The following is a 26,203-nucleotide window of genomic DNA, read 5'->3' on the forward strand; positions in this document are numbered from 1 at the left end:
ACACACACACACACACACACACACGAAATATTCCTTTGAGAGGTAATTTGGAACCAGCTTTGCTCAATTTGGATTTATAGGGAGCTGGCTGATGCTGACCACAGGTCACTTTGCCGTCACCCCTTCCTGTGCCCTGCATGTCTCAGGCAGGCACCAGGCAGCAACCTCAGGTCCATAGGCACACACTTCTCCATGGGGCAGAGCAGCCTCTGAGGTCAGACATCTGAGGTCAGACATCTGAGGTCAACCTCAACTCTGCCACTGAGTGACCTTGGACAAGTTACTCACTTTCCTTCACTGAAAAATGAGGACAAAATTAGTGCCTAGTGCATGGGCTTGTTCTGAGGATTAAATGAGTTCGTGTTCACAAAATGCCTAGAACAGACCAGGCATCTCGTAAGTGTCATGCATGTGTTCATTCAGTGAAGACACATCCTGATTTCTTCATTTACTCTGTTCACTCATTCATCAAGTATTCATGGAGAACCCACTCTTTGCCTAAGTTTGATGCTGAAGAGGGTAAATGGGGTCAAATATAAGAAGGAAAACTGACTCTGAGGGGTGAACACACAATGTGATATATAGATGCTGTATTACAGAATTGTATACTTGAAACCTATGTAATTTTACTAAGCATTGTCACCCCAATAAATTTTAATTTAGGAAAGGAAAAGAAAAGAAGAAATAGCCTTTTCCCAAAGATGCTTGGGATCCAATCAGGGAGACAGGCAAGTAAGCAACTCATTTGCAGTCCAGTATGATGCGTGTGGAGACAGAGCTACCATGGGAGTCTAGGAAAGTGCAGGAAGGACTGAACTGACCCTGGGCTGGCCAGCAAGGACTTCCCAGAGCAGCTGCCTCAGCTGAGCCCCAAGGGGCCACTTGACTTTGAGTTAGGGTGAGGAGTCTTGGAAACAGGTGGAGTGGTGAGTGCAGAGGCCTGAAGGCAAGAATGATAATAACATTTTTAGCAGCTGGTTCAACCTCGCTGGGGAGTATGGTGAGAGCAGGAAGTGGTGAGAGAGAGAGGCCAGAACAGCCAGTGGGGTCAGAGGGATGGGAACTTGTGGCATTCTGGAATGTTGGACATCTTCATACAAGACACGAGGAGCCATGAGCATTCCAGACCAGTGGTATGGCCTGATTTGGGCAGCAGGAGAATCTGCCTGGCTGGGTCCTAGAGAACAGATTGGAGGGGTGGGGTCCAGGCAGGGATGCTTAGAAACACTCACCCTCATCAAGAGGACAGGTATCATAGTGGCTGACAATACGTTGGTGGCAAGAGGGATCGGAGAGATGCGATTTGATTACAAGAGACACTTAGATAGAAACAATGGCTGTGGTAGTTGCTGAGCCCTGACTGCTCTGCCAGGCCCACTGGCCTCTTTCTCTGATTATACTTGCCTGTTCCAGCCTCTGCCACATATCTGTTTTCACAGACAAATATAAGACCCAGAGGATTCAGTCAGCCTTACCAGGATGCCTTTGGTTTTCCTATGAGTCAAGAGTGACATCAGAAATCTCTTGGGCTTAGTCAGACCAGCATGCCTCCAGAAACATTTTTTGAAAGATACATCAGTAGAATTGAGGACCACACACACAAAAAATATCAAAACTGAACATTTTGCTCAGTCACCAGTGCAGCGATCTGGATGGACCAATGATGGATGAGAACCTGTTGAGTTTGGTGGTCAAGACATAGCTAGGGCAGAGAGCAGTCTGGTTGAAAAGATGGTCTCCTGCATGCTTATGCTGCAAAGTTGTGTCCTCAGGGAGGTTCAGAACAAGGGCCACCCAGAAGAGAAGGGAGAGAGACATTAGCTGGAAGGCTCAGAGAAACTCATGGAAGGCGTGGTCACAAAGATGGAGCCCTTCATGTCTTCCCCTCCTTCACAAGTGTCTATAAAAAATTAAGCAGAAAAAGAGAAACAAAATGATGCTAACGTATCATGTTCAGCACCTCCCTAAATACAATTGCACACACGGACGCACACATGCCCATGAAATGGAGGCGCAGCAGTCTGACGTAGGCTGATCCTGTTACAGGCATAAACCAGAGTCAAGTGTCATGGCAGCTGGCTTTGAAGTCAGGATCCTTTTCCTTTTTTTTGAATCTCTATTTACTTCACTTGCACATTCACTGCCAGCTTCCTTCCCTTCCTGTCATTTAGCACAAAAATCTTGAAGTTGAGAGATCTCTCGGTTTTGACCATCATCCCTGTAAGCTGAGATAGCCAGACTAGACCCTTTCCCCAGCGATGGGGCTGGGGAGAGGCCTTGGGCATATTACCGACTGCAGAACTCACTCTACCGCATCATTCACAGGCTACCATGTTGTGTGATGGTGTTGATTGATACTATTTTCTGATTTCACTTGAGTGAATAAGGAAACACATTGCCTTGGCAGCTTCTAAACTATAACCAATTCTGTCTCTTGTTCAAAACAGTCTGACAGTTTCTCCATACTCAAGGGTCTTTGGATAGTTAGTAAATTTCTCAAAGGAATAATGCCAAATAAAGATCTAGAAATGCAACAACAACAACAACAAAATGTTGCTTGTCAAATGTCACATACTCTCAAATTATAGAGGTCTTCTTTTTATTCTCGATGTAATCTCCTAGCAACTCAGTGGTATCTGAAATCTTTACATGAAATACAGAATGTAATTGGAATATGGGACATGTATGTCTGTGCCCGAGAACTTGGTGTAACGCTATTTGAAACTTTGAAATTCGTTCTGCATGCTGTCTCACATGTAACCTTTGCTCCGGAAACTTTAGAGAGAGGTTTGTCTCAGAGTGTTCCCATTTATCAGAGTAGCTGTCTCCCAGGTGCCCTCGTGCATCTTTATTTTTGTGTGTAGTATCCGTGCTACTACAATATTGTGCTGAGAGGTGGTCTTTTCTTAGCATCACCCCTGCAGAGGCCACTCTCCTCCCTGCATCAGAGCCCCCTGTTCCCTTCCCCTTGGCTGGCACCAAAAGTTCTTCCCACCCCAATCACTCAACACGATTTTTATTTTCATGACTAGCTTGCTCTGATAGGACAGATTGACTTTTTGAGAGTGGAAATTTAAATCCAGCCACTGTGTAATAAGCCATGTTTGACCTACAAAAATGGTGGCAGGGCTGGGCCACCTCCTCCCCACACACAGTGTGTATGACTCACGGAGACTCAGAGGACACTGATTAAGATAAAGGTCATTTGGGTTTTCAAAGCGGCCTGTTAATTGTTGTTTCTTTAAAAAATACCAAAGCTGTTTTAGTTTTACAATGATCAAAAGGATTTTGTAATCACACTCAGAGAGCACGTAGGACTTTTCATCTTTGAGACACTTAAAAACATTAATTAATAAGAGCATGGTACCTTTTAGAAAAAGGAAAAGGCTTGTTGTCTCAACATGCCCTGTTGACTCTCTCCCGCCTTCCGGCTGCTTTTGGACACACCCTCACCATTCTGTTTCCCTCTGGTGTATCTGGGCTTCTCATCTTCTCAGGAACATGAAGGATTTCATCTCCCCTCTGATGAACAGACTCATCAGAATTTCTCTCTTGGCATAACGTCTGAGTCATCCAGTCACATATCTTCTCTAGAAAAGTCTCTTATGGGGTCACACACAAAGGGGCCAGCTCAACTTATGTGGAGATCATAGCTGCAACGGTATCACCAGGTCCTACAGGGCTTCTCTGAGGCCCTGAATTGGATATCGGTTACTGAGCAACACACATTGTACCTTGCGTATGTGGTGTGATACTTAGTATATTGTAGTTGTTCTTAATCTAAAACTGATTCTTGCATCTGTGGCCACCGAGGCCAGTTTCAGGGCAGCCCAAATGAGTCTGTTGTTAATAGAGACATGAATGACTGGTGGGATCTGACTTCCAGAATGGTTCTGCAGCCATGAACATGCATGCCATAGGCCGTCCCATCTGGGCGGAGGACCTGGGTTAGTGAAGAGTCCACGGCAAGGGTGGCCGTGCAGAGCATGGTGAGGACCGGAGGCTCAGAAACCAGGCAGAGCTCAGTTTTAACTTGATTCCACTGCCTATTAGCATGTCACCAAGTGACATACGTACATCTTTGGGCTCTGCCTTTTCCCATCTGGGGAGCAGGTATCCTTCCCTTGGAGTTGTGAGAATTAGACGAGGTATGTACGATGCTTAGCACAGTGCCTGGCACAAGAAACACGCTTCATGAAAGTGCTAGAGGCGACGGGGAAGGTGGCCAGCAGGCAACCTGTGCTTTTTAAATTTTTTATATTTTTTCCTAAAGGCAGTGACTTAACAGCAGAACAGATTGGTTGCTACATTTTATAAATTCCTTGTTAGAGAAACAATGAACTTAGAAAGCTGAAAACAGTAACTGCTCAAAGTACTTACCCCTTGGGAAAAAAAGCTGAATATTGAGTATTGAGTGACGATCCCTGCATTGTAATGAGGGCGATTTTTTTTTCTTTTCTTGCACTTTTCATTATTTTCCAAATTTTCTACAATGAGCAGTTGTTACGTGGGTAATCAGACAAATGAACAAACAAACAAAAAACCTTAAAAACCAGCAAATGCTCAAACTGTTTAGATTGCAGCCAGGAGAGTAATGGCTAATACCACCACTGGGAGCCCCTTTTCCTAGACCCTCTCCCCTGAGGCTGGACGTGCTGTGACAGTCACAGATGTCGATTTGTAAATTGTGAAGGAAGAGACCATCGCTCTGTCACAGGCCCGCCTGGCCACCTGGCCAGGGAACCACGTCCTTATGTGAGAATCTTCTCTTTGACCTCTACGAGAACTGGCCACCAAACCAGGTTGAACTGCCTCTTTAAGGAATAAAAATAACAAAACAACTGTGCTGTTAAGACCCATTTTATCCCATGAACGCACTCTCTAGGGATGAGCTCAGCGAGGCTGGGGCTGCCGTATCTCATAAGCCAGTCACAGCATCAGCAGTCAGTGCTGGCCCGTGGACATGGCCTCAGCCCTATGTGTTAGGACATACTCTGTGCTCAGTCACACGTGTATCCATCTGCTTCTCACGCAGCCCTGTGAGCTGAAACCTGTTACCTTCGTCCTATAAATGAGCAAGTGCACGCCTGCCCCAGCAGAGCGCACAGCCTGTAGGTGGAAACCCGATTAGCGTCTGAGCCTGACTCTGGGGCCCTGGCTTCGAACCGCTCTCCTAACTGGCCTGAGTCACGGCGGTGAACCATGATCTTCAACTTGAGAGTAGGAGGTTAGGCTTCTCTGACAGCTTCTCCATGACTCCAAGGCTCATATTCAGTGTCCAGCCATATTTTAGGGTATGGGGGTAAACAAATGAGCAAATAAGGGAATGGATGGATGAAGGAGTGAAAGGATGAAATGTCTAGTGCCCATCAGGCCCCACTCGCCTTTGCATGGAGGAGAGGAGACGAGCCTCCTTTGTTTCTCCTGAAATGGCCACTTCAGCCTCTGAGACAAGAGGAGGCCAGGGCCTCGTGGGATATGGCCAAGGTGCTTCCCAGCTGAGGGCCGTGGCTGCCCTGGGAGGGAAACATCTGCCCAGATGATGGCTGGCTCCCGGCCCCGGGCCACACCGCTTCTGCAGATGGCATTAGCTCTGGGCACGGCTTCCTCCTCTCCAGTTGTGGGCCTCCCACCCCCATCTCCTTCCTTCCTGTTGGCAGCATGGAGCGGCACGTACAGTTTATCAATTATTAACACACACAATATTTGCTTCACAGAGGCTCCATGGATGTGTGTAGCTGATTTCCTCTGGCACCTTACCAAAAGAACACAGAAAAAGCAAAGCCATTTGGGGTTTTTTTAAACCAACGCCAACATGGCCATCACCTTAGCGCATCCCATTACACTTCCGAAGTCAGTCTGCAGGGGACACAAAAGGGTCCTCACATCCAGACAGTTAGACAGTGCAGGGAAGGTTCTGGCACTTAGGCGTGCACCCTGGTGGCTGCAGCTTACTCCTCAGATGGGCACCCTCTTGTCCTATCCTTCTAGGCCACAGGCCGGTTTGTGTGTTCGCCACATCTGGCCCTTATTTAAAACTCCACCTCCAAGTATTTCATAGCACAGAATATCTTTCCTTATTAAATTCTCCCTCACATGTTTTTTTCATAAAACAGGCACCAAAAACTACAGACCTACCTGTGGCTCTCAAAGTATCTGTTTATAAACCTATGGAAACCGTTTGCAATTCGTTAATCACATTTTCAAAGGAAGTTACAGATTACAGATACACTAACAAATGCCATATACGACGCTCCAGCCCCAGTAAAAAGAGCGTCACCCGGGGAAGAGGGCGTGTAGGCTAGTGGCCCTGGGGTCTGTCCCAGGCCAAATCCCGTGGGACGGGGACAGCTGGCCTGGGGTTCGGGGACTTGAGAGTTTAGTGCTTTTTCTGTCACTCTCCCTCTGGCCATACATGTGTCCTCTCGAGGGCAAAACAGGTCCAGGGGATGAGCCGTGCTTACACGCAGTAATTTATCTTAATTAGCAGTGAGGTAATTTCACAATTCATATGTTCCTAAATAATCATAAAAGTACCAAAGTTTGTGAGCATTTCACTTAAAATGTACCTTTAAAGTAGTCTATTGAAAAAAATAATAATAAAGCCATTAAATATATACAAGTTGGAACTCTGTTGACTACTTATGCTTGAGGTCCAAGCCAGCTTTCAAAAGAATCTTTCCAAAGGGAAGGGGGCTCATGTGGAGAGAATGCACTGGGACATGCACCGTCCAGAAGCACAGAGGCTTCAGGCACAGCTCGATTCAGGTATGCACACCATGCTTTCAGGGCTCCCTTCATAGCTGCTCTCTGCCTTCTTTGCACTGGCTCAATTCTCATGAAGACCCTCTCCAAGTAGCAGCAGAGGTAGCCATGAAGAGTTCAAGTTCACATCCTTCCATCTTAGTGATGCTAATGGATGAAGAGCCTTCTTTTCTAGATAAATTCAGGAAGACATCCCAGGTGGAGTCTCATGTGAGTTTGCCCGAGTTATGTCCCCCGGGGCTGAATTAATCACTGTATCCTGGCGATAGCTGGGTCTTCACATGCTCAGGTCACGTGCCCACCTCTGAACCTTCACTAACTATATTTATGGAGAGCGGGCTCCACAGGGTTCCCTGTAAGAACACCAAAATGATTACCAAGGAAAATGTGGGGAATTGGGTGGTGGCAATCCACAGCACAGGTGTCTTTCTAAAGAAGGTCGGATCTCTGGCCATTTCATAAGTTTCTTACTGAGGGAAAAGATGAAGGTGGATTTTGGGTCGTCAAGCTAGAGTTTATTCAACACCCTCAACCTGTATTATACATGCAACAGCCCAATGACTTTTCCTGTTCTCACCCAAAGTAATCACTCTGTTACATGACTCTTCATATGCTAAAGGAGCTGACCCATTAATAAAGAGCCAAATGAAAGTGTTTCAGCCCGGCTCCACGTACCTGGTTAAGCAGACGTTATGGATGGGCATGTCTAAAATGCAGTTCCAGAAGGAATATCCCCAGCCCTGTCTGTTTCTTTCAATGAAACTAAATTACAGAGACTTGCTGGAATATGGTGGCTTATTAATCAATATGCTGGGAAATCTTACTTTCTCTCACTCTCTAATCTCTCCAACTTTCTTGAATACCAGTAGTATAATATACTGTATTTCTTGAGTGGTTACAAAAAAAAGGAAGACAGGCCTTCAGGAATGGTTCAGAAGTCAAGGGTTCACTGCAATTCCACTTTTGCCAGATGCCATCGAAAAGGACTTGGGCTATTTAGCACATGTATAAATTTTTCTGCCAAGACAGCCTTGGTGTTGAGTACACCAAGACATACATTTGTGATTATCTGACACCATCCTCATCAACAAACATCTTCTGCCTGCCTACCGGGTGAGGAGGTAACCTGCAAACTTACTGAATGGGTCCCCTTCGTTTCATGGAAATGAGACGTTAGCTAGTTGTATACAATGAGCCTGTGTCATCCCCAAGAAGGTCATGGCTCTCAGGAATCTTGTTAGCTACATAGTAAGGGTTTATTCTGTGCCTGGGAATGTGCTTGTCACTTTACAGTTAGTGTCTATTTAATCCTCTCAACCTACCATGGTTATGGAGGTGCTCTTGTTTTCCTCATTTTGCAACGGAGATAAAGGAAGCTTAGGGCAGCTTGGTGCCTCGTTCAGTCGCATGCCCGGGAAGTGGCAGGATCACTATGCTCTCCTCTCCTAACAAAGACAGGTGGACACTTTCTCTAAGGATGAAGGAACATTTCGTATTCTGGAACTTGGGTTTTCTTCTTCTTCTTCTTCTTCTTTTTTTTTTTTTAATTTCTTTAACAGTGGTTGAAATAACATGATGCTTAGCCATGGTCAGGGCTGTGGTAGGCAGGGGTGTCCTCCCCCATGCTGGCTCTTTGATCTTATCTAACTTGTTATTTCATTTGTTGTTTACCTTCTTGGGGCCCATCTTCCCCTATACATAATGGGAAATAAATTGACCTTATGGAGGCAGAAGTAAGGGAGATAAACTGAACACGTGTCCTTGGGAAACAATGAAGCGCTGTTTAATTGCCTGTTTATCCTTAGTACCATGAACTTACTAGGTGTCCGATAAATGTAGATTGAAGAAATGAATGAAGGAACATTTTGAAACCACCAAAGAAAGAGCTTCCACCAAAAAGGCAGTTTAGACTTAGCAGTAGGCTACCTGAGAAATTGTGACAGTTCAGTCCGAAGATGGCCTGCAGGAATTTCTGGGGTGCCTGGCGGCTCTCAGTATAGTTCTTACTAAAATGAGACTTGAGAGCCATTAGCACAGGTAACAGTGGCCCAGGGATATCTGACTCTAGCACCTCACAGGGACGAGTCTGAGCATCAGGTGTCCCCCCATCACACCGCCTCACTGTGAGGAACCCCGCCCACCCCGTTCCTGCTCCTCCCTCTCAGCCCAGCCTGGCTTTCATGAGGACCAGAGCTTGCATGCATACACGAACTTTCCATAACAGGGTCCAACTGAGAATCTGCTATCATTTACAGCAGCTTCTGAGGGAACCACTTCCCTTCCTCTTCATCTGGAGTGGATCTGATGTCATAAAACTGACCGTGAACGTCTGTTAATTGGAAACCTGAGAGAATGGAGTGGAAAGGCGGTTGACCAGGGGTGGTCAAGGCCCACTGCTCCTGAGAGGCGAGGCATCCTTCCTGGGTGTTGGGGGTGGGCAGTCTCCAGAGATGCCTCAGGGTTCCTGAAATGCAGTTGAAGCGCAGAAGAAAAGAATGCGGGGAAAACCACCTGGCCCTGCTTGGCCCCGCTGTGACTCACTGTCTGGCCTCTCTCTCCCTCAATTTCACTGGGGGCTGGTTTAGACCTGTTTGGTTCAACCTGTTGGCAATGATGTTCCCCTTCATGCCTGGTGTGCCTTCAGCACCTGTCTCCATAGTAGCCAAGTAGTGTCCAAAATGATAACCTGTGGTTTTGAGATCTTAAAGGGACACTGCATCTCACTTAGAACCTTATTAATTAAATCAAAAGATGGCCAACTCAGAAACAAAAGCAAATAAACCATATATATATATATATATATATATATATATATATATATATATATATGTATGCCTTTACAGTAAAGAGAATTTCAGTATCCTGAATAGCAACCTTCTACAATCAAGACAGTTCCTCTTTCCTGAACTTTAACACANATATATATATATATATATATATATATATATATATATATATATATATTCCAGTATGCCTTTAGCTGTGTCTTAGGAACTTGTAAAGGGGCTGCTTCTCCTTAGCCTGCAGTAGAGGGCAGACTTTCCTACATTATAAACACTCCGACGGCCAACATGAAAGGCTCCAAGACACAGGAGCATCCAGACACATGAATGTCCAGTTGATAAAATGGTAGCCTTGCAGGGTAACTAACACCAGTGATTTAGGGGGAAGAAAAACCAAAACGACATCCCCATGTATTCATGCACTCCTCAGCCTTCCCAGAGAAGTGGTCTCATGGCCATTAAGTGTGGCAGCGATTCCCGGTACCCACACCTACCCTGAGTGAAGCAGCTGTGCTTAGTTCTGGACTGTGGTGGCCAGTGTGACAGCAGGTAGGAGGGTTTGTGTGTCTGCCAATTGTTAACCAGGATGTTGAGCCCAATTGTGGAGATCAGTGCTTTTTGTTGCCTAGCCAAGGAGCATGGAGTGTATTTGAGCCAGGAGGTAGGGGCGGGAGAACTATAAAACATAGAGCGATACCACTAGGTTATTTGGTAAACATATGTAAGACGCTCTTTCCTGTGTTATGAAGGGGTGGCTTTTAAAGCTTTGGAGTAGAGGGAAAAGCTCTCCCCCAACCCACACACATACCATCCACGGAGGGGGAAATCTCTGCTTTGCATCTGGCGTGCTTAGAGCCAAAGAGTCCACTAGGTGAATTCACATCAAGCCAAGAGTTGACTTGTATATCCTTCCAGCTCTGAGCAGATGTTTACAGGCATCTGGCCTCAGCGTCCCTGCCATGAAAACACCTAGGACTGTCACCCAGCTGGGTGTCTCACTGATACCCCTCTATTCATAGTCCCCATCCTCAAACTGGGATTTGGGAGTTTTAAGGTTGCCCTGGCTGGTGATCTCATTGAAATGTTCTCTTTGTTTTCTGTCTCTTTCCCTTACTAGTATGAAGAAGGAAAAAAGCGAAGGAAACCTAACTATAGCAGTGTTGACCTCTCCGAGGTGGAATGGGAAGACCGAGATGATGTGGTAAGTGGTTTGCTTTCTGGCCTGGTGAGTAGGGGGCTCCATTGTACCCACTTCTGTACCTGGAGGCTGCCCCAGGAGACGACTGAGAGGCCCACCAGAGCGACACCTGGCCACCAGAGGGACTTGGAGACAATGGGCCCTTTTACCAAGTTTGCAGTTTTATCCTTTCCTGCTGGTCAGGCCAGTTGCAGGCAGGCCAGCCACCCTGCCGCCTGCTTTGTGCAGTCTGCAGAAACCATCCATGGTGGGCTCTGGTCCCTTCTGCAGCTCATCCGTGCAGATTCTTCTTCAGTGCAATGCATGGGACCTGCCACTGTCAGGGGGGCCTGGCTGTGGCTCTGCCCTGTGCAACGTCAGGGCCAGAAGCCACCTGTCAGGATTTCATGGGCCCAACTCATGTTTTTGAAGGACAACCAGGGCTGCCTGTTTGGCCACCCCGTCTCCTGGGAAGTAACAGCCTTTCCCCCTTCACCAGCCACACTGCAGCAGCGCGCATGCTCATTCCTCACAGATTCAGCCTCTTGACTGTTTCAAAATCTTTCCTATGCCCACAACGTACCCCCGTCGGTCATGTTGATACTTCCTCATTAAATCAGACTTGTTTGACATGGCTGCTTTGGGGGCAAAAAACAAAACAGAAAAAAAAAATTAAAACGTTTCCTCTCATCTTCTAAGTGCTTCTATCTGGGCTAATAATCAAATTCATAAAGACAGGTGAACAGGAAAAAAATCAAAGCTTTGAAACGTGCTCATGGAGAATTCACATAAGCCTGACAATTTCTAAGACAGTGGGGCACCACTGGGCATCTAAGACATTTTGGACAAAGGAGAAGAGGGCGGATGGGGGTCTGAGCTTTCAGAAATGAGCATGGGCGGTTTACAGGTAGTTGAAGAAGAGCAGACCTCACATGGCTGGAACATTCTTGCTGGGCACCTCAGAAACAATGGGACACGGGGTATCTAGCTAATGGGCTTGGCGTCTTCCTGACTATTGCTAGGGTGTCAGTTCTTAAGGTGGTTAAGCCCGGGTCCCCTTGAGCCCAGGCTCCATTCCCTGAAGCAGGTTTCTCTGTCTGAACCTCTTGGGCAGGAAGGAGAGAGGGTCAAAGCTTCTTTCTGAGGCTTGTTTCTCAATAAACAGCTTAAAATCAATATCCCAAAAGGCAGCTCGGGTGGCCAAATTTGGGTCCCTTCACTCCCTTTGTATGAATCCAGGCGGACGGTCCTTAAATAAATTCTAATACCCAGGCATTTGTGTCTGGGTCCTTGCTTTTCACTTTCTCTGCATTGCCAAGGCCCTGTCCTCTACCTGCATCCTCCCTGATTTGTCTGGGGTCCTTTCTTAAGTTTCATGGTCGAGTCAGCATTGTTTCCATTCCTCAGCCTGTCCTACTTTCCACAGGGATGTTGACGGGAACCATTTGAAGTCCCTGGGCTGGGTTCTCACACCTTCCAGAAACACGGCCAGTGTTACACTTCTCTCGCTTTATGTAGCTTTTCTCGTCCTCACATCCTCTGCTCCCAGGACATCCCGGCTCGAGTAAATCTCTGATTTTCCTCCTCACCTATGAGATGCAAAAGTCCTCTCTGTTTCAGAAATTAACCTACTTCCTTCTTCCTCTGTACTAAGTCTTTCTAAACCCCAATTCAGACAAAATAACTTCTCTGTTTGATAAAGCCACTTCCTCGTCTGCACTCTTCTGCCCACATGCCAGCGTGTCAGCTTAATGGCCGGATAGAGTTCTATATTTTCTTATTCTTTAAATATTGTCGGGATTCATGCCAGACTCTTTTGATCATGCTACATGTAATGTATACATTCTACCTTTTCAACCTGCTCATGGCAAGCAGCAGACGAGCCCAGTGTGAGGAGCACAGCTCAGTGATTCGCCTGCCTGGGTTCAAGTCTGCTGTTTGCTGGCTGTTGGTCTTGGGCAAGCAATTAACCTGTCTGTGCTTCAGTTTTGTTTCTTGGTTTTTGTTGGTTTTTTTGTTTTTTTTCGCAATGAGTATGATGATAAATAGCACCCACCTCATAGGACTGTTTTGAATATTAGATGTGTTTATATATTGAAAGATACAAAAGTGTTTACATTGTTGTGTGGGCATGGCGAGCATTCTGTGAGTGGCAGCCATTTTTAGCATCATTCTCAGCATTACCAGTCCTCAGGTGACCTTCTCAGTAATCAGTGTTGCTCATTGTCATGTATCTTCCATGCTTTTTCTTTCTCCCATCTTCATCTGTTGCTTTATTTTGACATCACTGGGCCTTTTAGTTTTCTTTTGCAGAAGGCTTGCACCTTGTCCACATACTTCCCCATCCCTCATCTCCTCCACTTTAGTTAACATGGAAGGCAAACTTGATTATGCTCATTCTTACTTCAGAGTCCCTGCATCCAGGAAGCCCTCCCTCTGCTGGTTAACACTCAGCTGACACTCACTCCTGCTTTGCCCGTTACTTGAAGAGATTTACTGCATGGCTCACTCTAGTCATCACCTGTGCCCCAGTTTATTTTCAATGATGTAATATCTCCTTTTACTAATAATGGTTTAGAAAATGCTTTTTAGTTCCTTGCCTTTTCTCCCTTTTTCATCGGAGCTGTACAGCATCAAATTCCCTGCCTTGTGCACGCGTTCCTCACCTTCATCTGACTCTCAGGACTAGGCTCTGGCATCTCCCTGCAGGGTTCCCACATCTCCAGCAAGTCCAATGCTCTTGTTCTGCATGAATCAGTCTGGGGTGGTCTGTTTGGTTTGAGTCTCTAGTCACCTTGCAAGCATGATCCTCTTGAAATGTGAATTCCTTCATTATCAGCATGTTTGATTGGGAAAACCCAAGTCACCACTTCTCTCCTAGGAATTGTCACTCCATTGATTGGAGAAATCTAGAGTCTAGGCAGAGCATCTTTGTGAAGTCTATGCAAGATCCCATATGTCCGCCACTGGGGTTTGCATGTTAGTAGTAGAGGGCGTAGGCTCTAGATCAAGATCTGGGGAAGTTCAGGCAAGCAGAAGCCATTGAGGAAGAAGCAGCATGAGTCTGCCCAGCTGCAGAGTACTTAGAAGGAGCACCCCATCTCCCTTGGCAACTATTGGGTCATTGGGTAAGTCGTGACATATTTTTCCATGTTTTTCAATGCAAAAATGCATCATGACTTTCCCAACGACCCAATAGACTTTTGTTGAAGAATGACCATATTTATAACATAGACTCAGCTCATGTCCAAAAAAGAAGTGAGGTCACATACTCTTAACACACATGCAAAATAGACTGGTTACAATTAAAATAAGAAAAAGAAAAAAAAGTAGAAATCATTTAGAAGAGAAGGGGTGGGACTTCCTGGCTCTAGGATGAGTTGGGTATCATGTCAACAATATAATGAATAGGCCAGATCTTTTGGGGACCCATGAGCCAGGAAAAGACCCTGAAACATGCATATCCCAGTCTGAATCACTGGTGTTGATCACCTCTTAGAAGGAAAAAATATATATTTAAAATGGTGTTTATCCTTTGGTTATAAATTCCCAGAGATGGCTGAAGGAATTAAGGATGATTTTTACCTTATTCCTATTATCTTTTAGTCATTCTCAAACACCACCATGAATATGATTATTTCTATAGACAGAAAAAAGCTAATATAAATAATTATCACACATTGAATTCTTCCTACTTGCCGGTACTATCTATATGGTCGAACTTGTTTATTCCTCACAACAATTCTGTGAAGCTGGTGTTGTTGCAGTTTTCATTTTACACGCTGAGCAACTGAGGCAGAGGATTGCTTGGCATGGTCCAAGAGCACTGAGTGTAGATTCTAACCTAGGCAGTCTGGCCCCAAAGCCCTTGACCATGTTAGTATACCTGAGAACCCCTGAGCCCAAAAGTCCATGAGACTCTATATCAGTGCCTCATCATGTATGTTATCCTCCCCTGAGGGGTGTAGGTTGTGCCTGGCATGCAGCTGCTAAACGATGCTTGCAACATGGTGTTGTGAACACAGCCCATCAGATCCTGCCTCCAGCCCAACTGAAACCCTTGTGTTGTGGTGTCAGCCTTTTCTCCTACTGCCCTCTGGTCTTACCTGGGGGTCGACCCTAATGGAAAGATCTCTCTGAGTCATTTCTTCCCAAAGCCCTTTAAACCTCTTCTCCTCACGCATATTTCTGAGACCTTTGGCCATTTCGTGTGTGCTTCTTTACACCCATTCCAGTATCTCTGCAGTTTATGTTTGATCCCTGAGTCCCCAAACCAGGCACAGCCCACCTGCCACCTGAGACCCTAAGCTGAAGGAGAGAGAGAGAGAGGATTTTGTTGTACAGGTGCTCTGTGCCGAGTCTGTTTTCATAGTCTGGTGGGAAGCTGGTTTGGGACTAGCAGACCTGTTTATCCACTGCTTCTCCCTTTCATCTGGTGGCTTGTCCAGGGTTGCATGTCACTGGGGGCTTGGAATGGCATGCCACCTGTGCACCAGGGAAGGTGAGGCCCATGTTCTGATGTAGATGCTGAACCACCGTAAGGAGAACAAGTTACCGTTACATAAGTATACACACACACCCTTCAGTGATGGGGAAAGCCCTGGGGAAAGCGTCCTTGAGGAACTCTATCTAACATGAGAGAAGAGCTGCAGGGTTCCCAGAGGAGCCGGAAGCATTGCCACCAGCTGTAATGGTCATTAGTAAACTGGGTGCTTTGAATGGTCAGTGAAGCTGACTCAGCTTTACGGTGCAGGTGAGAGAGACAGACTCGCTGCAGGGTCTGGGGAAGCAAGTCTGACCTGGATCACGCCAGGAGAAGGGAGACTGGGGAGCCTGATAACTGTCACCAGATTGCTGTGCTCGGCCTGAAGAGATTTCACCTTAATTTTATCGACCACATTGTGGTGAAAGCTGCTGTAATGTCCACTGCATTAACACACTTACAGATGTTTGATATCTGATAGGGGAAATAAGGTATATCATCGATATTTTAATTTGTTTTGCTTTGACTATGTGTTAAGTGGAACATCTGCACTCATGACTTTTTGACAACTATATAACATTCTAACTCATGAGCACACCCAAACTGTTTGGAGATGTTCCTCTGCCGGGACATTTTCATTTCTCCAGTTGCTGTAACCCAGGCAGTGGTAAGTTCTAGGGATATTCGGGCAGCTCTGAGCAGCACCATCAGCCACACTTTCCTGCCCCAACCAGGACGGAGAGCACTGTACTCTCCACGGCTCTCGCTTCTGCTCCAGGTGCCTGGAACCTAGACCCTGGGGCTGGAGGCACCACTGACTTACCATAATTTGAGGTATGTTGTCCCCCTTCTCAAGCTTCGCTCTCCTCAGATAGAAAAGTAACATTTTTAGACGCCCCCAGCCTCACAGTGCTGTATTCTCGCTTAATAGTCTATTGAAAAAGCACCAAGCCACCTCCCATCCAGAGTCTGGCAGTGAGGACAGAAAACCACCTTCCCATCAATCCCAGACCACAGGACCTAGAGCCTGTGAGAGAGCCTGCTGTGACATGACAGCCTCAGATTACTGCATGGTCAATGCTCAAAACTGTTTCTTTGATTAAAAAAAGAAATCCAGAAATAGAACAATACATTATTTTTATATTCCTACTACACAGTTTTTATATTAATGCTTTAAATTTTTCCAAATGCATTCTCTCCTGATTTAGAAGCAGAAGGAACAGCATGGGCTGATGGCAGAGAGCCTGTATGTCCTTGGGCAGGTGTCTTCACTTTGTGCCTCAGTTTCCCCACCTGTAAAACAGGGATAATCATGGTACCTTAGGGGATGATGTTGAGGGTTTTCAAACCTGTGCCTGGCCCACAGTAAGAGCTCAGTATCTATCAATATTTCCCAAGCCTCATAAGAAACACAGTTTATACTGTACCTAACAGGGGACTGGAAGTCCTCACTCATGAAAAGTTTTGACAGAATGAGTGAAAGATGAAGCAATTGAGCCACAGAGAGGTCACAGGACAGTGGAGTGTGTCATTGGTAAAACTTGAAACTTCAGCCTTGATATCCTGGATTACTTCTCTGTACCGTTTGCTGCCTCTTTCTCAGTCTGTGCTGACCCAAAGGTGGTTAAGAGCAGCAGTTCTTAACCTGGGGCGTTGGGGGAGAGTCACAAAATTCATTTAGTCATTCATGAGCTGCAATTAAAAGCAATGAAATTTATTAAAATAGGAGATGTCAGGGGGCATCCTCAGAGAAGACATGTTGCTTACATGGCTCACAGTCAAAAAAGTTTGAAAAACTGCTTTAGAGCATGGGCATCTGTGTCAAACAAACTCAAGTTTGAATCCTGATTCATTAATCTGCTGAGAGTAAAGAAAAGTGAGGATGATGTTCATGGTGGTGGTGGTGGTGGTGGTGGTGGTGGAGGGCAGCTAACATGTATTGAATGCTTAGGGGGTACCAGACACTCTTGTAAATATCAACTCCCCTAGTCCTCACTGCAATTCTGTGAGATGGGTGCTGTCATTAGTTCCATTTTGCTGTAAAGAAACCAAGGCACAGAAAGGGTAGGCGATTTGTCCAATATCATAGAGCTTTGGCTACCGAGTTCATTTCTTAACTGCAGTGCTATCCTGCCTCACAAGTAGGTGTTCAATAGGTGTGACCTATTTTCATTACTATTGAAGGAAAGGGAGACTACCTAAATCATCAAAGCATTTGCCTCTAGAAAGCGTCAGTGACGCTGGCCTTGAATCGCCCCATGCTGATTGCTCTTTGCTACTGGGAGTTGGGGGTGGGGTGGCACGGAGGCGTGGGGAGCTTACCTAATCCCAGGCTCGCCTGGGGTATGTGAGAGGGGAAGGTCCCAAATGGCTTTAGGCAGGCACCAGAAAGAGGAAAAATGAAAACCATGTTAAAGATAAATCGAGCCGTTCTTAAAAGTTAGAAAGTAGACTTAATTAGGACCAGCTCTCCCCATCCAAAACCACAAAAGTTAAAATGGGAAAATATTTCCAGAAATGCCCATTATGTGTTGTTAAAAAATACCTAAAGTAAAATATATGTTTTATTTTATACAGGCTTCCAGCTAAAAATTATGCTTTTACTCTCTCACGCAGAAGATGGGAACACAAGCCTGAATCTAGACAACCCCGAATCAAATTTAGGTTGCTTGCAAGCGTTGCAGTTTTCTATCGGCCAGATCTTAGTCAAGCTCCTGAAAGAAGAAAGAAGGGAAAGAATAAAATTTTTAAAAAAATAAAAAAAATAAAAAGACACGGGGCTGGGAAAGAGCCTTTCCTGACAGGCTGTGGCATGTCAGCATTTGCTCCTATTCCATTAAATGGCCTTCCCTGTCGTCCCCCATTGGTGCCCATGACGGCACATCTTTCATCACTGTGTCTGCTGTCCTTCTCTGAACTCAGGGAAGGGCCACACATAATTAGAAGAGGTCAGCCAGGGGTGGGGGGAGGGAGCCAGGCTCACTGTTCCAAATGGGACCTCCAAAAATCAGATAGAGGGTCGCCCTGTTCACTGCACGTCAGCGTGTGCGAGGCCATTAATTGGCCCTGATTTCTCGGAGAGCATTTGAAGATGAGTCATACTATGAAAAGCTAATCACTGTCTTCCAAATGGCTGGCCTTTTTTGTTTTGTTTTGTTTTGTCTTAAACTACTATATAGGAAAACATCTTTAACTTGATTAAGTTTTGAGAAATGATTTCTCCATGACAAACCAATACCCTTTTTGAAAATGTTAACTCGTCCCCAGAGACATTCTTGCTTCTTGAGTGTGTTCAAGAGTTTCTGGGGGTTCGTTCTGTGTCTCTCAGGATTCATCAACATTTCACAGGCTTTTTTGTCATTGTTGCCTTGAGGTTTACACGAGCACCCCAAATTGAAGTTGAAAGTCATTTATTTATTGTAGTTAGCCTCTCTCCCCTGTACAACAGCCATTGGTTGTTTATTCTTCAGAAGCCCTGTTTTAGAGTTGAGTGTAATATGCAGACTTACTGCAAAAGCACCCAAGATTCAATGCGAAACAGCCCAGCGCCACCATACCTCTCTACACAAGCCATCAAATGTGCTCCCGAGCCGGAGGATGCAAGGTGTCCAGATAACATGGTAACCCAGGGAAGAACTAACACCATTTTTTTTTTATCATTTTAGTTAAGAAACGCCATGGTGAATCGAAAGACTGGGAAGTTTTCCATGGAAGTGAAGAAGACAGTGGACAAAGGGGTACATTTTTCTCAAACATTCTTGCCTCTTAATTTAAAACAAACCACTGTGAAAAATTAGCTTTGAAAGCTCTATCTGGAATAAATATCTTTCGCTGAGATCATTTTTCTCTTGTCTTTACTTATCTCAAACAAGATTCATGTAGTACTGTTAACCTAATCATAGTGTGTCCATTTATTTTTATTTATTTCTGAAAACTTCACCTAGCAGACTAACCATGTTTTCTTTTCTCTACGACTTTTTTTTTTTTCAATCTAGAAACGGGTTTTGGTGATGACAAATGACTACTATTATACAGACATCAAGGGTACTCCTTTCAGGTAGAGCTGACCATAATACATGGACATTCCATCAGACCCATCAGTTGTGTTTGTACAAAACCTGCTGACACTCTCAGAGCTCATCATCTGAAGATAACCAAACACCCTGCCAAAAGGCTGGAAAGAGTGAGGAAGGGGCTTTTCCCAGGCTGCTTTTGTTTTTGTTTTCCAGAGGGGGAAGATGGTTCAGGCTCACCTAGGAGAACTCACTCAATTTGTCATGGCTTTGCATCTCATTATCAAGCAAATAAGCTTTGGGGTTCCAACTAAGGGTGGAGAGACAAGTTCAGAGGGTTATCAGGGTCCTTAACCATCTAACTTGCTGCCTAGTGAGTACCATTTCACCTTTTATTTCCATGACAAAAAAAAAATCCTTCAAACTTGGGGATAGCATATCCATTCCTCCATGTTGTGCTTCCATTTTAATTTCTCTGAACTGTCCTTCTGTGCTTGTCTACCTTTGAATCCTGTTATTTCTCTTTGGAACAGTCCTGAAAAGTGGCTTTGCCTCATCGCCTGCTTAGAGATGTGTGCGTGGCATTCTAAAGTCTCCCACGACTGTTAGCTTAGTGTTGTATATAACAGCTTTTGTAAAAAGTTATCTCAGGGGGCTGCCTCATGTTCCTGAGCTGGTGCCTCGCAGAGCTAAGGAGAGAAAAGAATTTGCCAACTATAGATTAATCTGAAAAATAAATCATGGCATCATTGTCATATACTGCCAGGGTTCGTGGGTGGATTCCATTTGGAACCAGAGCAATCAAGGGAACACATGGCCACTGAGTAGGTTTGCCAAGTGAAGAGACTGTGTTTTCAAAACATATTCTCTTACTTTGGGCAGAAACAGAAAAGAGCTTAAAGCAAGCCAGTGAGGGTGTGAAAAGTCTATTTAGATTAGAGAGAGGGTTGAGCAAAGAAGCCCACAGCACAATAACGTGGTCACATTCGAGTGGTGGGAGCTTTCCTTTTGGTCCTTGAGAAGGGGTTAATTTTCCCTGGTCAGTCCCAGCCTCTTAAGGTCTGGAAAGACCCATCTGTGGCCAAGGGTAGGGCAGGGTGCCTAAGGTGGTAGTGAAGACCAGGGCAAGTGACCCCTTTGAGGGTGTCTAAGAGAGGGCTGGCTAGAGAGCTAAGCAGTTCGCCACACCTCTTTAAAAACACATGAGAGCAGCCAATTGTTTCTGGCACTTCCAATCAGAAAAATTACTTTGAAGCAGCTGATTGAGCCTAAGAAGAACCAACACCAACTATAATCAGTGGGGTTTTCAAAATAAACTGTTGGAAAAATTGTTTACAGAATATGAAATGGAAATGTGAAAATGGAAAATAAAGTTAGCCCACAAGTCTGTTCCAGTCGATGCCATGAATTTCAAGGTCTGCTTTGTTTCTCTGCACAGTTTAGGTGTGGCGCTCTCCAGAGGCCATGGGAAATATTTCTTCCGAGGGAATGTAACCATTGAAGAAGGTAAGACGCTGCCTTGATCAGCCTTATTGTTTAGTGTGGGGGAAAAAGCCCCTGAGCCCACCACTGGGTTAAATGAAGAACTTCCCCATCTGCCCGGCCCTCTGACCAATCCCTGGGCATGTGGCTCAACTAATTGCCCACACGATGCTACCTCATTTTCCTAGACTGATTCAGAATGGTGGGAACCCCAACAGGTGGTGGACTTCCCTGTGATTTCATTTATTTATATTCTGCTTTAATCCACAGAGTTGTTGAGTCCACTCATAGGCATCATCCAGTAACTATATTCTTTTCATCCATAAAAATCAGTACCAGGAGAAATACAAATTCATGTAAAACCTCAAGCCAAAGGGAAAAAAAAAAAAGAAAACAAAAATAGGCAAGGCTTTGTCTCCTCCACAACTGAGCCACAAATTTCACTTGTGTTTCATGGCAGCCAGTGTCCCAAGGGAAACAGGATCATTCAAATGATTGACATAGGTCAGAGGGGTACATAGCACCTTGCTAATCTCAGATCCTCTTGTCTTCAAGTGCATCAGTGCATCGTGAACTCCCAGTAAATGGTAGCAATTGGTACAGCTCTTTAAACTTGAAAATTGCTGTCATACCCTTTACTGTCCTTTTTATCTCCCAACTAACCAGTAGCTCAAAGAAGTTAGCTATCTCAATATCACCAGCTCACAGGGAGGGATGGGGCTGGCCTCTGAAGGGCTTTTCAACCAAGTGACCTTAAGTACATCCCTTGCCCAGTCTGGGTGTTACATTTTAGATCTCCACAGAGAAGGAGTTGTACCAGACCCGTGTTCTTTCGGGGTGTCCCCACGGAATACAGCCAAGAGCAGGGAGGTCAGTTACAAGCCAGGTTTGAATTGGTTGGAGCAAGTTATAAATGAACGGGAGCTTCCAGAAGCCAGACCACCTTGTGGCTCGGATGTAGCAGAGAATGAAGAGTGAGATCGGTTGTCCCTGAGGTGCCAAGGTCCATAGATAGCCTTCTGGTTTACGGCTGACTCTCCATGCGTTGTTTCACAGGGGTTGGCTTTTGTTTGCCAAGTGACTGTGTGATCTTAAGGAGTAGGCAGGGGACGGAAGGGGGTTATTGTGGCCTGGAAAGAACCCAGAGTGTGCCCGCTGCTAATCACTTGTGTGGCCCCTCTTCCCAGAGGCATGCAAGAGAAAACAGGCAACTTTGTGACTTGGGCAAGATACTCAACAGGATGTTTTGAGTATTTAATTTTATTTTTAATCCTAGAACTTTCTGGCTCTATGAACCATGTGTAGCTCTGGATGTCACTGCCTAGGAAGCCAGAATATTTATGTCTAAGCCATCTGAGGTCAGCTGAGGAAATAGCCCATGGTCAGAACAATAAGAGGACAGATAATTAATGGATTATTTACCTCTCGTGTCCATTCCCTTAGTCAATCCTCAACGCATGGGCCTGCAAGTTGTTTTCATTGTCTCTTTTGCATCACTTCTTTAGTCACTATCTTCTCCCTGTATGTTCCACAGCTGTCAGGCTGAGAGGTCATATAGAGAGAATTTCAGAGCTAACCATAAACCACCATGCAAGAAATTAGTATGAATTCTCAGCAAGGGGGAGAGTGTCTGGTTATCCACACAAATGAGGTCAGATCTTCCTCTCTCTGTTGGTCCTCTATAAATAAGAAGACTTCTAATCCTGCCAACTTTGCTGAGTAACAGAGCCGGAGAAAGCTGCTTCCCCTTGGGCTAAGTAGGAGAGCGTCTTGTCATCGGCAAGAGCCAAGGCATGATTGTTCTGTTCCGTTCTTGGAGAAGGAAGGAGTACCTTGGGGATGGCAACCACGCTTCTGTAGGACCTTCCATAAGGAATGCTGCCCCACAGAATGTAGGCATTTTCAAAATGCTTTGCCAATGCCAGATATTACAAAGATGGTGAACAGGTAGATTTTGCTCAGAGTGTAAGGAGTCGCTACTGAGGTTGAAAGCATGGGCTCTAGTTGTACCTGCTGAAATCACTCCTCTTCTGAAGCTCCTTGACACTTTATCTGCATCTTTTATATGTAGTATACAGTAATTGTGCAATAAATTGGAGCTTATGTCATCTTTGTCTGTGTTGTCAATCATCAGTAGATGTGATTTTGTTAGGAGGCCCAAAACAAGAGGTGAGAGAAGTAGGGAACAATTAAATGCCTTTGGTGCCCTAGGAACTCAGGGAGGGAGCCATCAAAAAGATCTTTCTTTCAGGGTGTCATCTATAGGTCCTATGAAATAGAGCTAGAGAAGGCTTTGCGGATGACAGTTAATGAAAACAGAAACTAGAAAAATCAATAAAATTGACATCATTAACCCAGTATTCCAGGAAAGTAAGATCGCGCGTGAAAGCCTTTGCAAGTCCATCTGCCAAGAGCACTTTCCCCAGTTATTTCCATGGCTGTCTCCCTCACCTCCAGGGTTTTGCTTAAAAGTCACTTTCTCAGTGAAGCCTTCCCTGACTTCCATGGTTAATATTGAAACTGTCTTTCTCAACCCTTCCCATCTCTTGGCATTCCCTATCCTTGTTCGATTCTCTCTTTTCCTTCATAGCCCTTGTCACTAACTGCTAAGTTATATATTTTAATTTTATTTACTTAGATCTCTTTTCTGCCACTAAACAGCAAATGCTGTGAGGGAAATGATTTTTATTTGATTCAGTGCTATATTCTCAGGGCCTAGGATAGTACTGTGCACAATAGTACTAAGTTGATGCTCAGTAAATATATAAAATGAAGGGGGAGGGAGGAAAAGGAAAGGGGACTGATGGATGCATGGGATGTCCTAGGGACTAATCACTACCCCATTTAATGCTTTTATGGAATCTATGAGTTAGGCATTACTACCTACATCTCCTGGTGGATATAACTCAGAGTTGAAGAGACATTCTCAAGATTATTCAACCAGCACGTGTTGGAGCCAGGATATGGCCACTTGGATAATATATGATGATATTCTATCTAATTTATCCCCTACTTCCTGTGACACCCAGCATGAGTGTGTGATGCTAGGTCTGTTATTTTGCTATATTTCATACATTTGTATTTGAGGAGGAAACTAGAATCCTGAACACAGTGAGATATTTTTGGTCATTTGAAAACCCTGACATCCTAAAACAGGCTCTAAACATCACTGGAGTCCCTGAGGTCATCACTCAGAAGTGTAAGTCTGCTGATGGCCCATTGAAATGAAGTCACATGAAGACACAAGAAAAGAGAATGATTTCACAGAGTTGGGGTGGTCTCGGGCAGTCTATAAAAACTCTCAAATTCCCTGATGGCCCCTGTTCTCCTAGCCACCTTTCCAGACTGATGATGTGTTTTTGCTTAGGATTCTGTGACAACTAGCAATTTTTGCTGGTCAAAACAATTGAGTATTAGCAATTTCATATCACTCAAACTATAATTTTACCCTCACAACCACATGTCAGTTATTATAATTATTATTCCTGCTTTTCACATGGAGAGACTGATAATGTAAAAAAGTAAAGGAACCTGCCCCGTTCCTAACTTGAGCTACACGGGGCTCCAACGTCAGTGTTCCCACCATCATGCTAGGTTTCTCCCCCATGACTTGCTGCTGTATCATCTCTCTACAGGGAGTTAAGGCTTTCCTGGGATCCACGGCCAGGAAAGGTGGCAGTGGGGGCTGGGTGAGGTGGAAGCCGGGGAGACTGTTCTGCCTGGGAAGAGAACTTGTTTTCTTTGTGCAGAGTCCCTTTTCTCAGGCAGATATCTTTGGGGATGATGTCTACCCTTAACCACCCCATGGCTCTGCCATAGAACATTTGAAGCATGCGAGAGGATGGATGGGGTGGGGTCTATTCCCCACACGTGGCACTTACTCATGAACGTCTTCTCCTTGACCTCCAGGCCTGCATGACTTAGAACACCCTGATGTGTCCTTGGCAGATGAATGGTAAGAATTAAGTAACCCTCAGCACTGGCATTTGGTGCCCTCTTTGATTTCAAGTTGGAAGATGATGCTGTAAATATTTACATGCTCTTGTTTTGGGCTGTGTCATGTTCTCAGGTCCTACTGCAACACTGACCTACACCCAGAGCACCGTCATCTGTCTCAGTTAGAAGCTATTAAGCTGTACCTTAAAGGCAGAGAACCTCTGCTCCAATGTGAGTGTGCTTCCAACTGGGCATTGTGTGCATGTGTTGGGCGGGGGGGAGGGGAAGACTCAAAGCCATCCTTTGCCTCAGTTGTCAAGGGAAGCTTTGCTTTGGCAGAGACTATCCATCACAGTAAATCCAGCCAAATGTCTGCTCCCTGGAGGAATAGGAGAAAGAAAGAAAGAATAGGAGAAAGAAATAGGAGAAAGAAATAGGAGAAAGAAAATCATGCAGAATACCCGGTCCTTGTTTAAACCTTTACATTGGATTTGTCCCCCTACTGAACCATTTAGTCTAACACCTGAATAGGATGAAAAGGATACACCTGGGACGGGATGGTAAATATCTGCTCATCCAGCTCCCTTATTTCACAAATGCTAAATGGGGGCTGGGAGGAGGACTTGTCTCATTTGAGACCATAATCCAGGTCTCTTGCTTCTCTCCAGAGTGGGACCACCACTGTGACCCATTGCCTTTTGTGGGGTATGACCTGCTGCTCTCCCCCCACCAGATGCCCTCTGAGGGAACTCAATGAGTCAGAAATGTCTGGTGGCTGCTGCAGAGGGGCAGAGAGAGCAGCATCAGGCCTGACACTTACCAAGTGCAAGGTCAGACCCTGCGCTGGCATAATGAGCAGCAGTAGCTACAGACTGGGCAGGGAGAGACTCACCAAAGAGGAGCATGGCACCTGCCCGTAGCCCTCAGAGATACCACTTATTAGGTGATGTGAAGTGTTCTCTACATGTTGTCTTCTAGAATAACTACAGCAGCCCTGTGAGAGGGAGGAGGAGGTAATCCAGCCCCAAAACCACATCTTCATGGAGTTGATCCACTTTTCAGGATATGCTCTGGTAGAGGAAAGATTAGATGGATATCTTATAAGCCCAATTTTTAAATTTTCTTTGACCTTTTTAAGGACATATTTAGAAAACAAAAGTATAGAGAGAATATTTAAAAAGCATTTATATTTACCACCCAAGCTTTATCAAGCCTTAATATTTTGCCATACTTGCTGCAGGTGCTTATTAAGGAAGGAAACGTGACAGATAATGTTGAAGTCCCTGAGTGCCCCTGCCCGGTCCTGTTTTCCTCCCAGAGAATGACCATCCTGTATTTGTTCATCATACCCATACATTTTATATTATCACTATACACATAGGCACCCATAAACAATATATACTATTATTTTCATTGTTTTGTATCATATATATATATATATTCATATCAGTTTATTCATTGCCTTTTGGGTGATGAGCTGTTTTCAGTGTTTACTTGTATAACAGAGCCCCACTATCTTCTTGGGCCCTGGCCTAGAAGAGGACTAACCTGCTGTGTGTGATAA

General features: G+C 45.1%; 1 protein-coding gene across 1 annotated transcript in view; it reads left to right on the forward strand.

The window, feature by feature from the left end:
- LOC109389079 (voltage-dependent calcium channel subunit alpha-2/delta-3) overlaps positions 1–26,203 on the forward strand; it is a gene marked incomplete at its 5' end in the record, with an annotated part of 298,701 nt that overhangs the window by 102,624 nt on the left and 169,874 nt on the right. The window contains 6 exons of the mRNA XM_019654329.1: positions 10,666–10,749; positions 18,874–18,945; positions 19,204–19,265; positions 20,660–20,727; positions 24,613–24,658; positions 24,773–24,870. Of these exons, the coding sequence (XP_019509874.1) occupies positions 10,666–10,749; positions 18,874–18,945; positions 19,204–19,265; positions 20,660–20,727; positions 24,613–24,658; positions 24,773–24,870 (430 nt within the window). The remainder of the gene's footprint in view (positions 1–10,665; positions 10,750–18,873; positions 18,946–19,203; positions 19,266–20,659; positions 20,728–24,612; positions 24,659–24,772; positions 24,871–26,203) is intronic.

The sequence above is a fragment of the Hipposideros armiger genome, unplaced genomic scaffold (assembly GCF_001890085.2).
Source record: "Hipposideros armiger isolate ML-2016 unplaced genomic scaffold, ASM189008v1 scaffold_220, whole genome shotgun sequence".
NCBI lineage: Eukaryota > Metazoa > Chordata > Mammalia > Chiroptera > Hipposideridae > Hipposideros > Hipposideros armiger.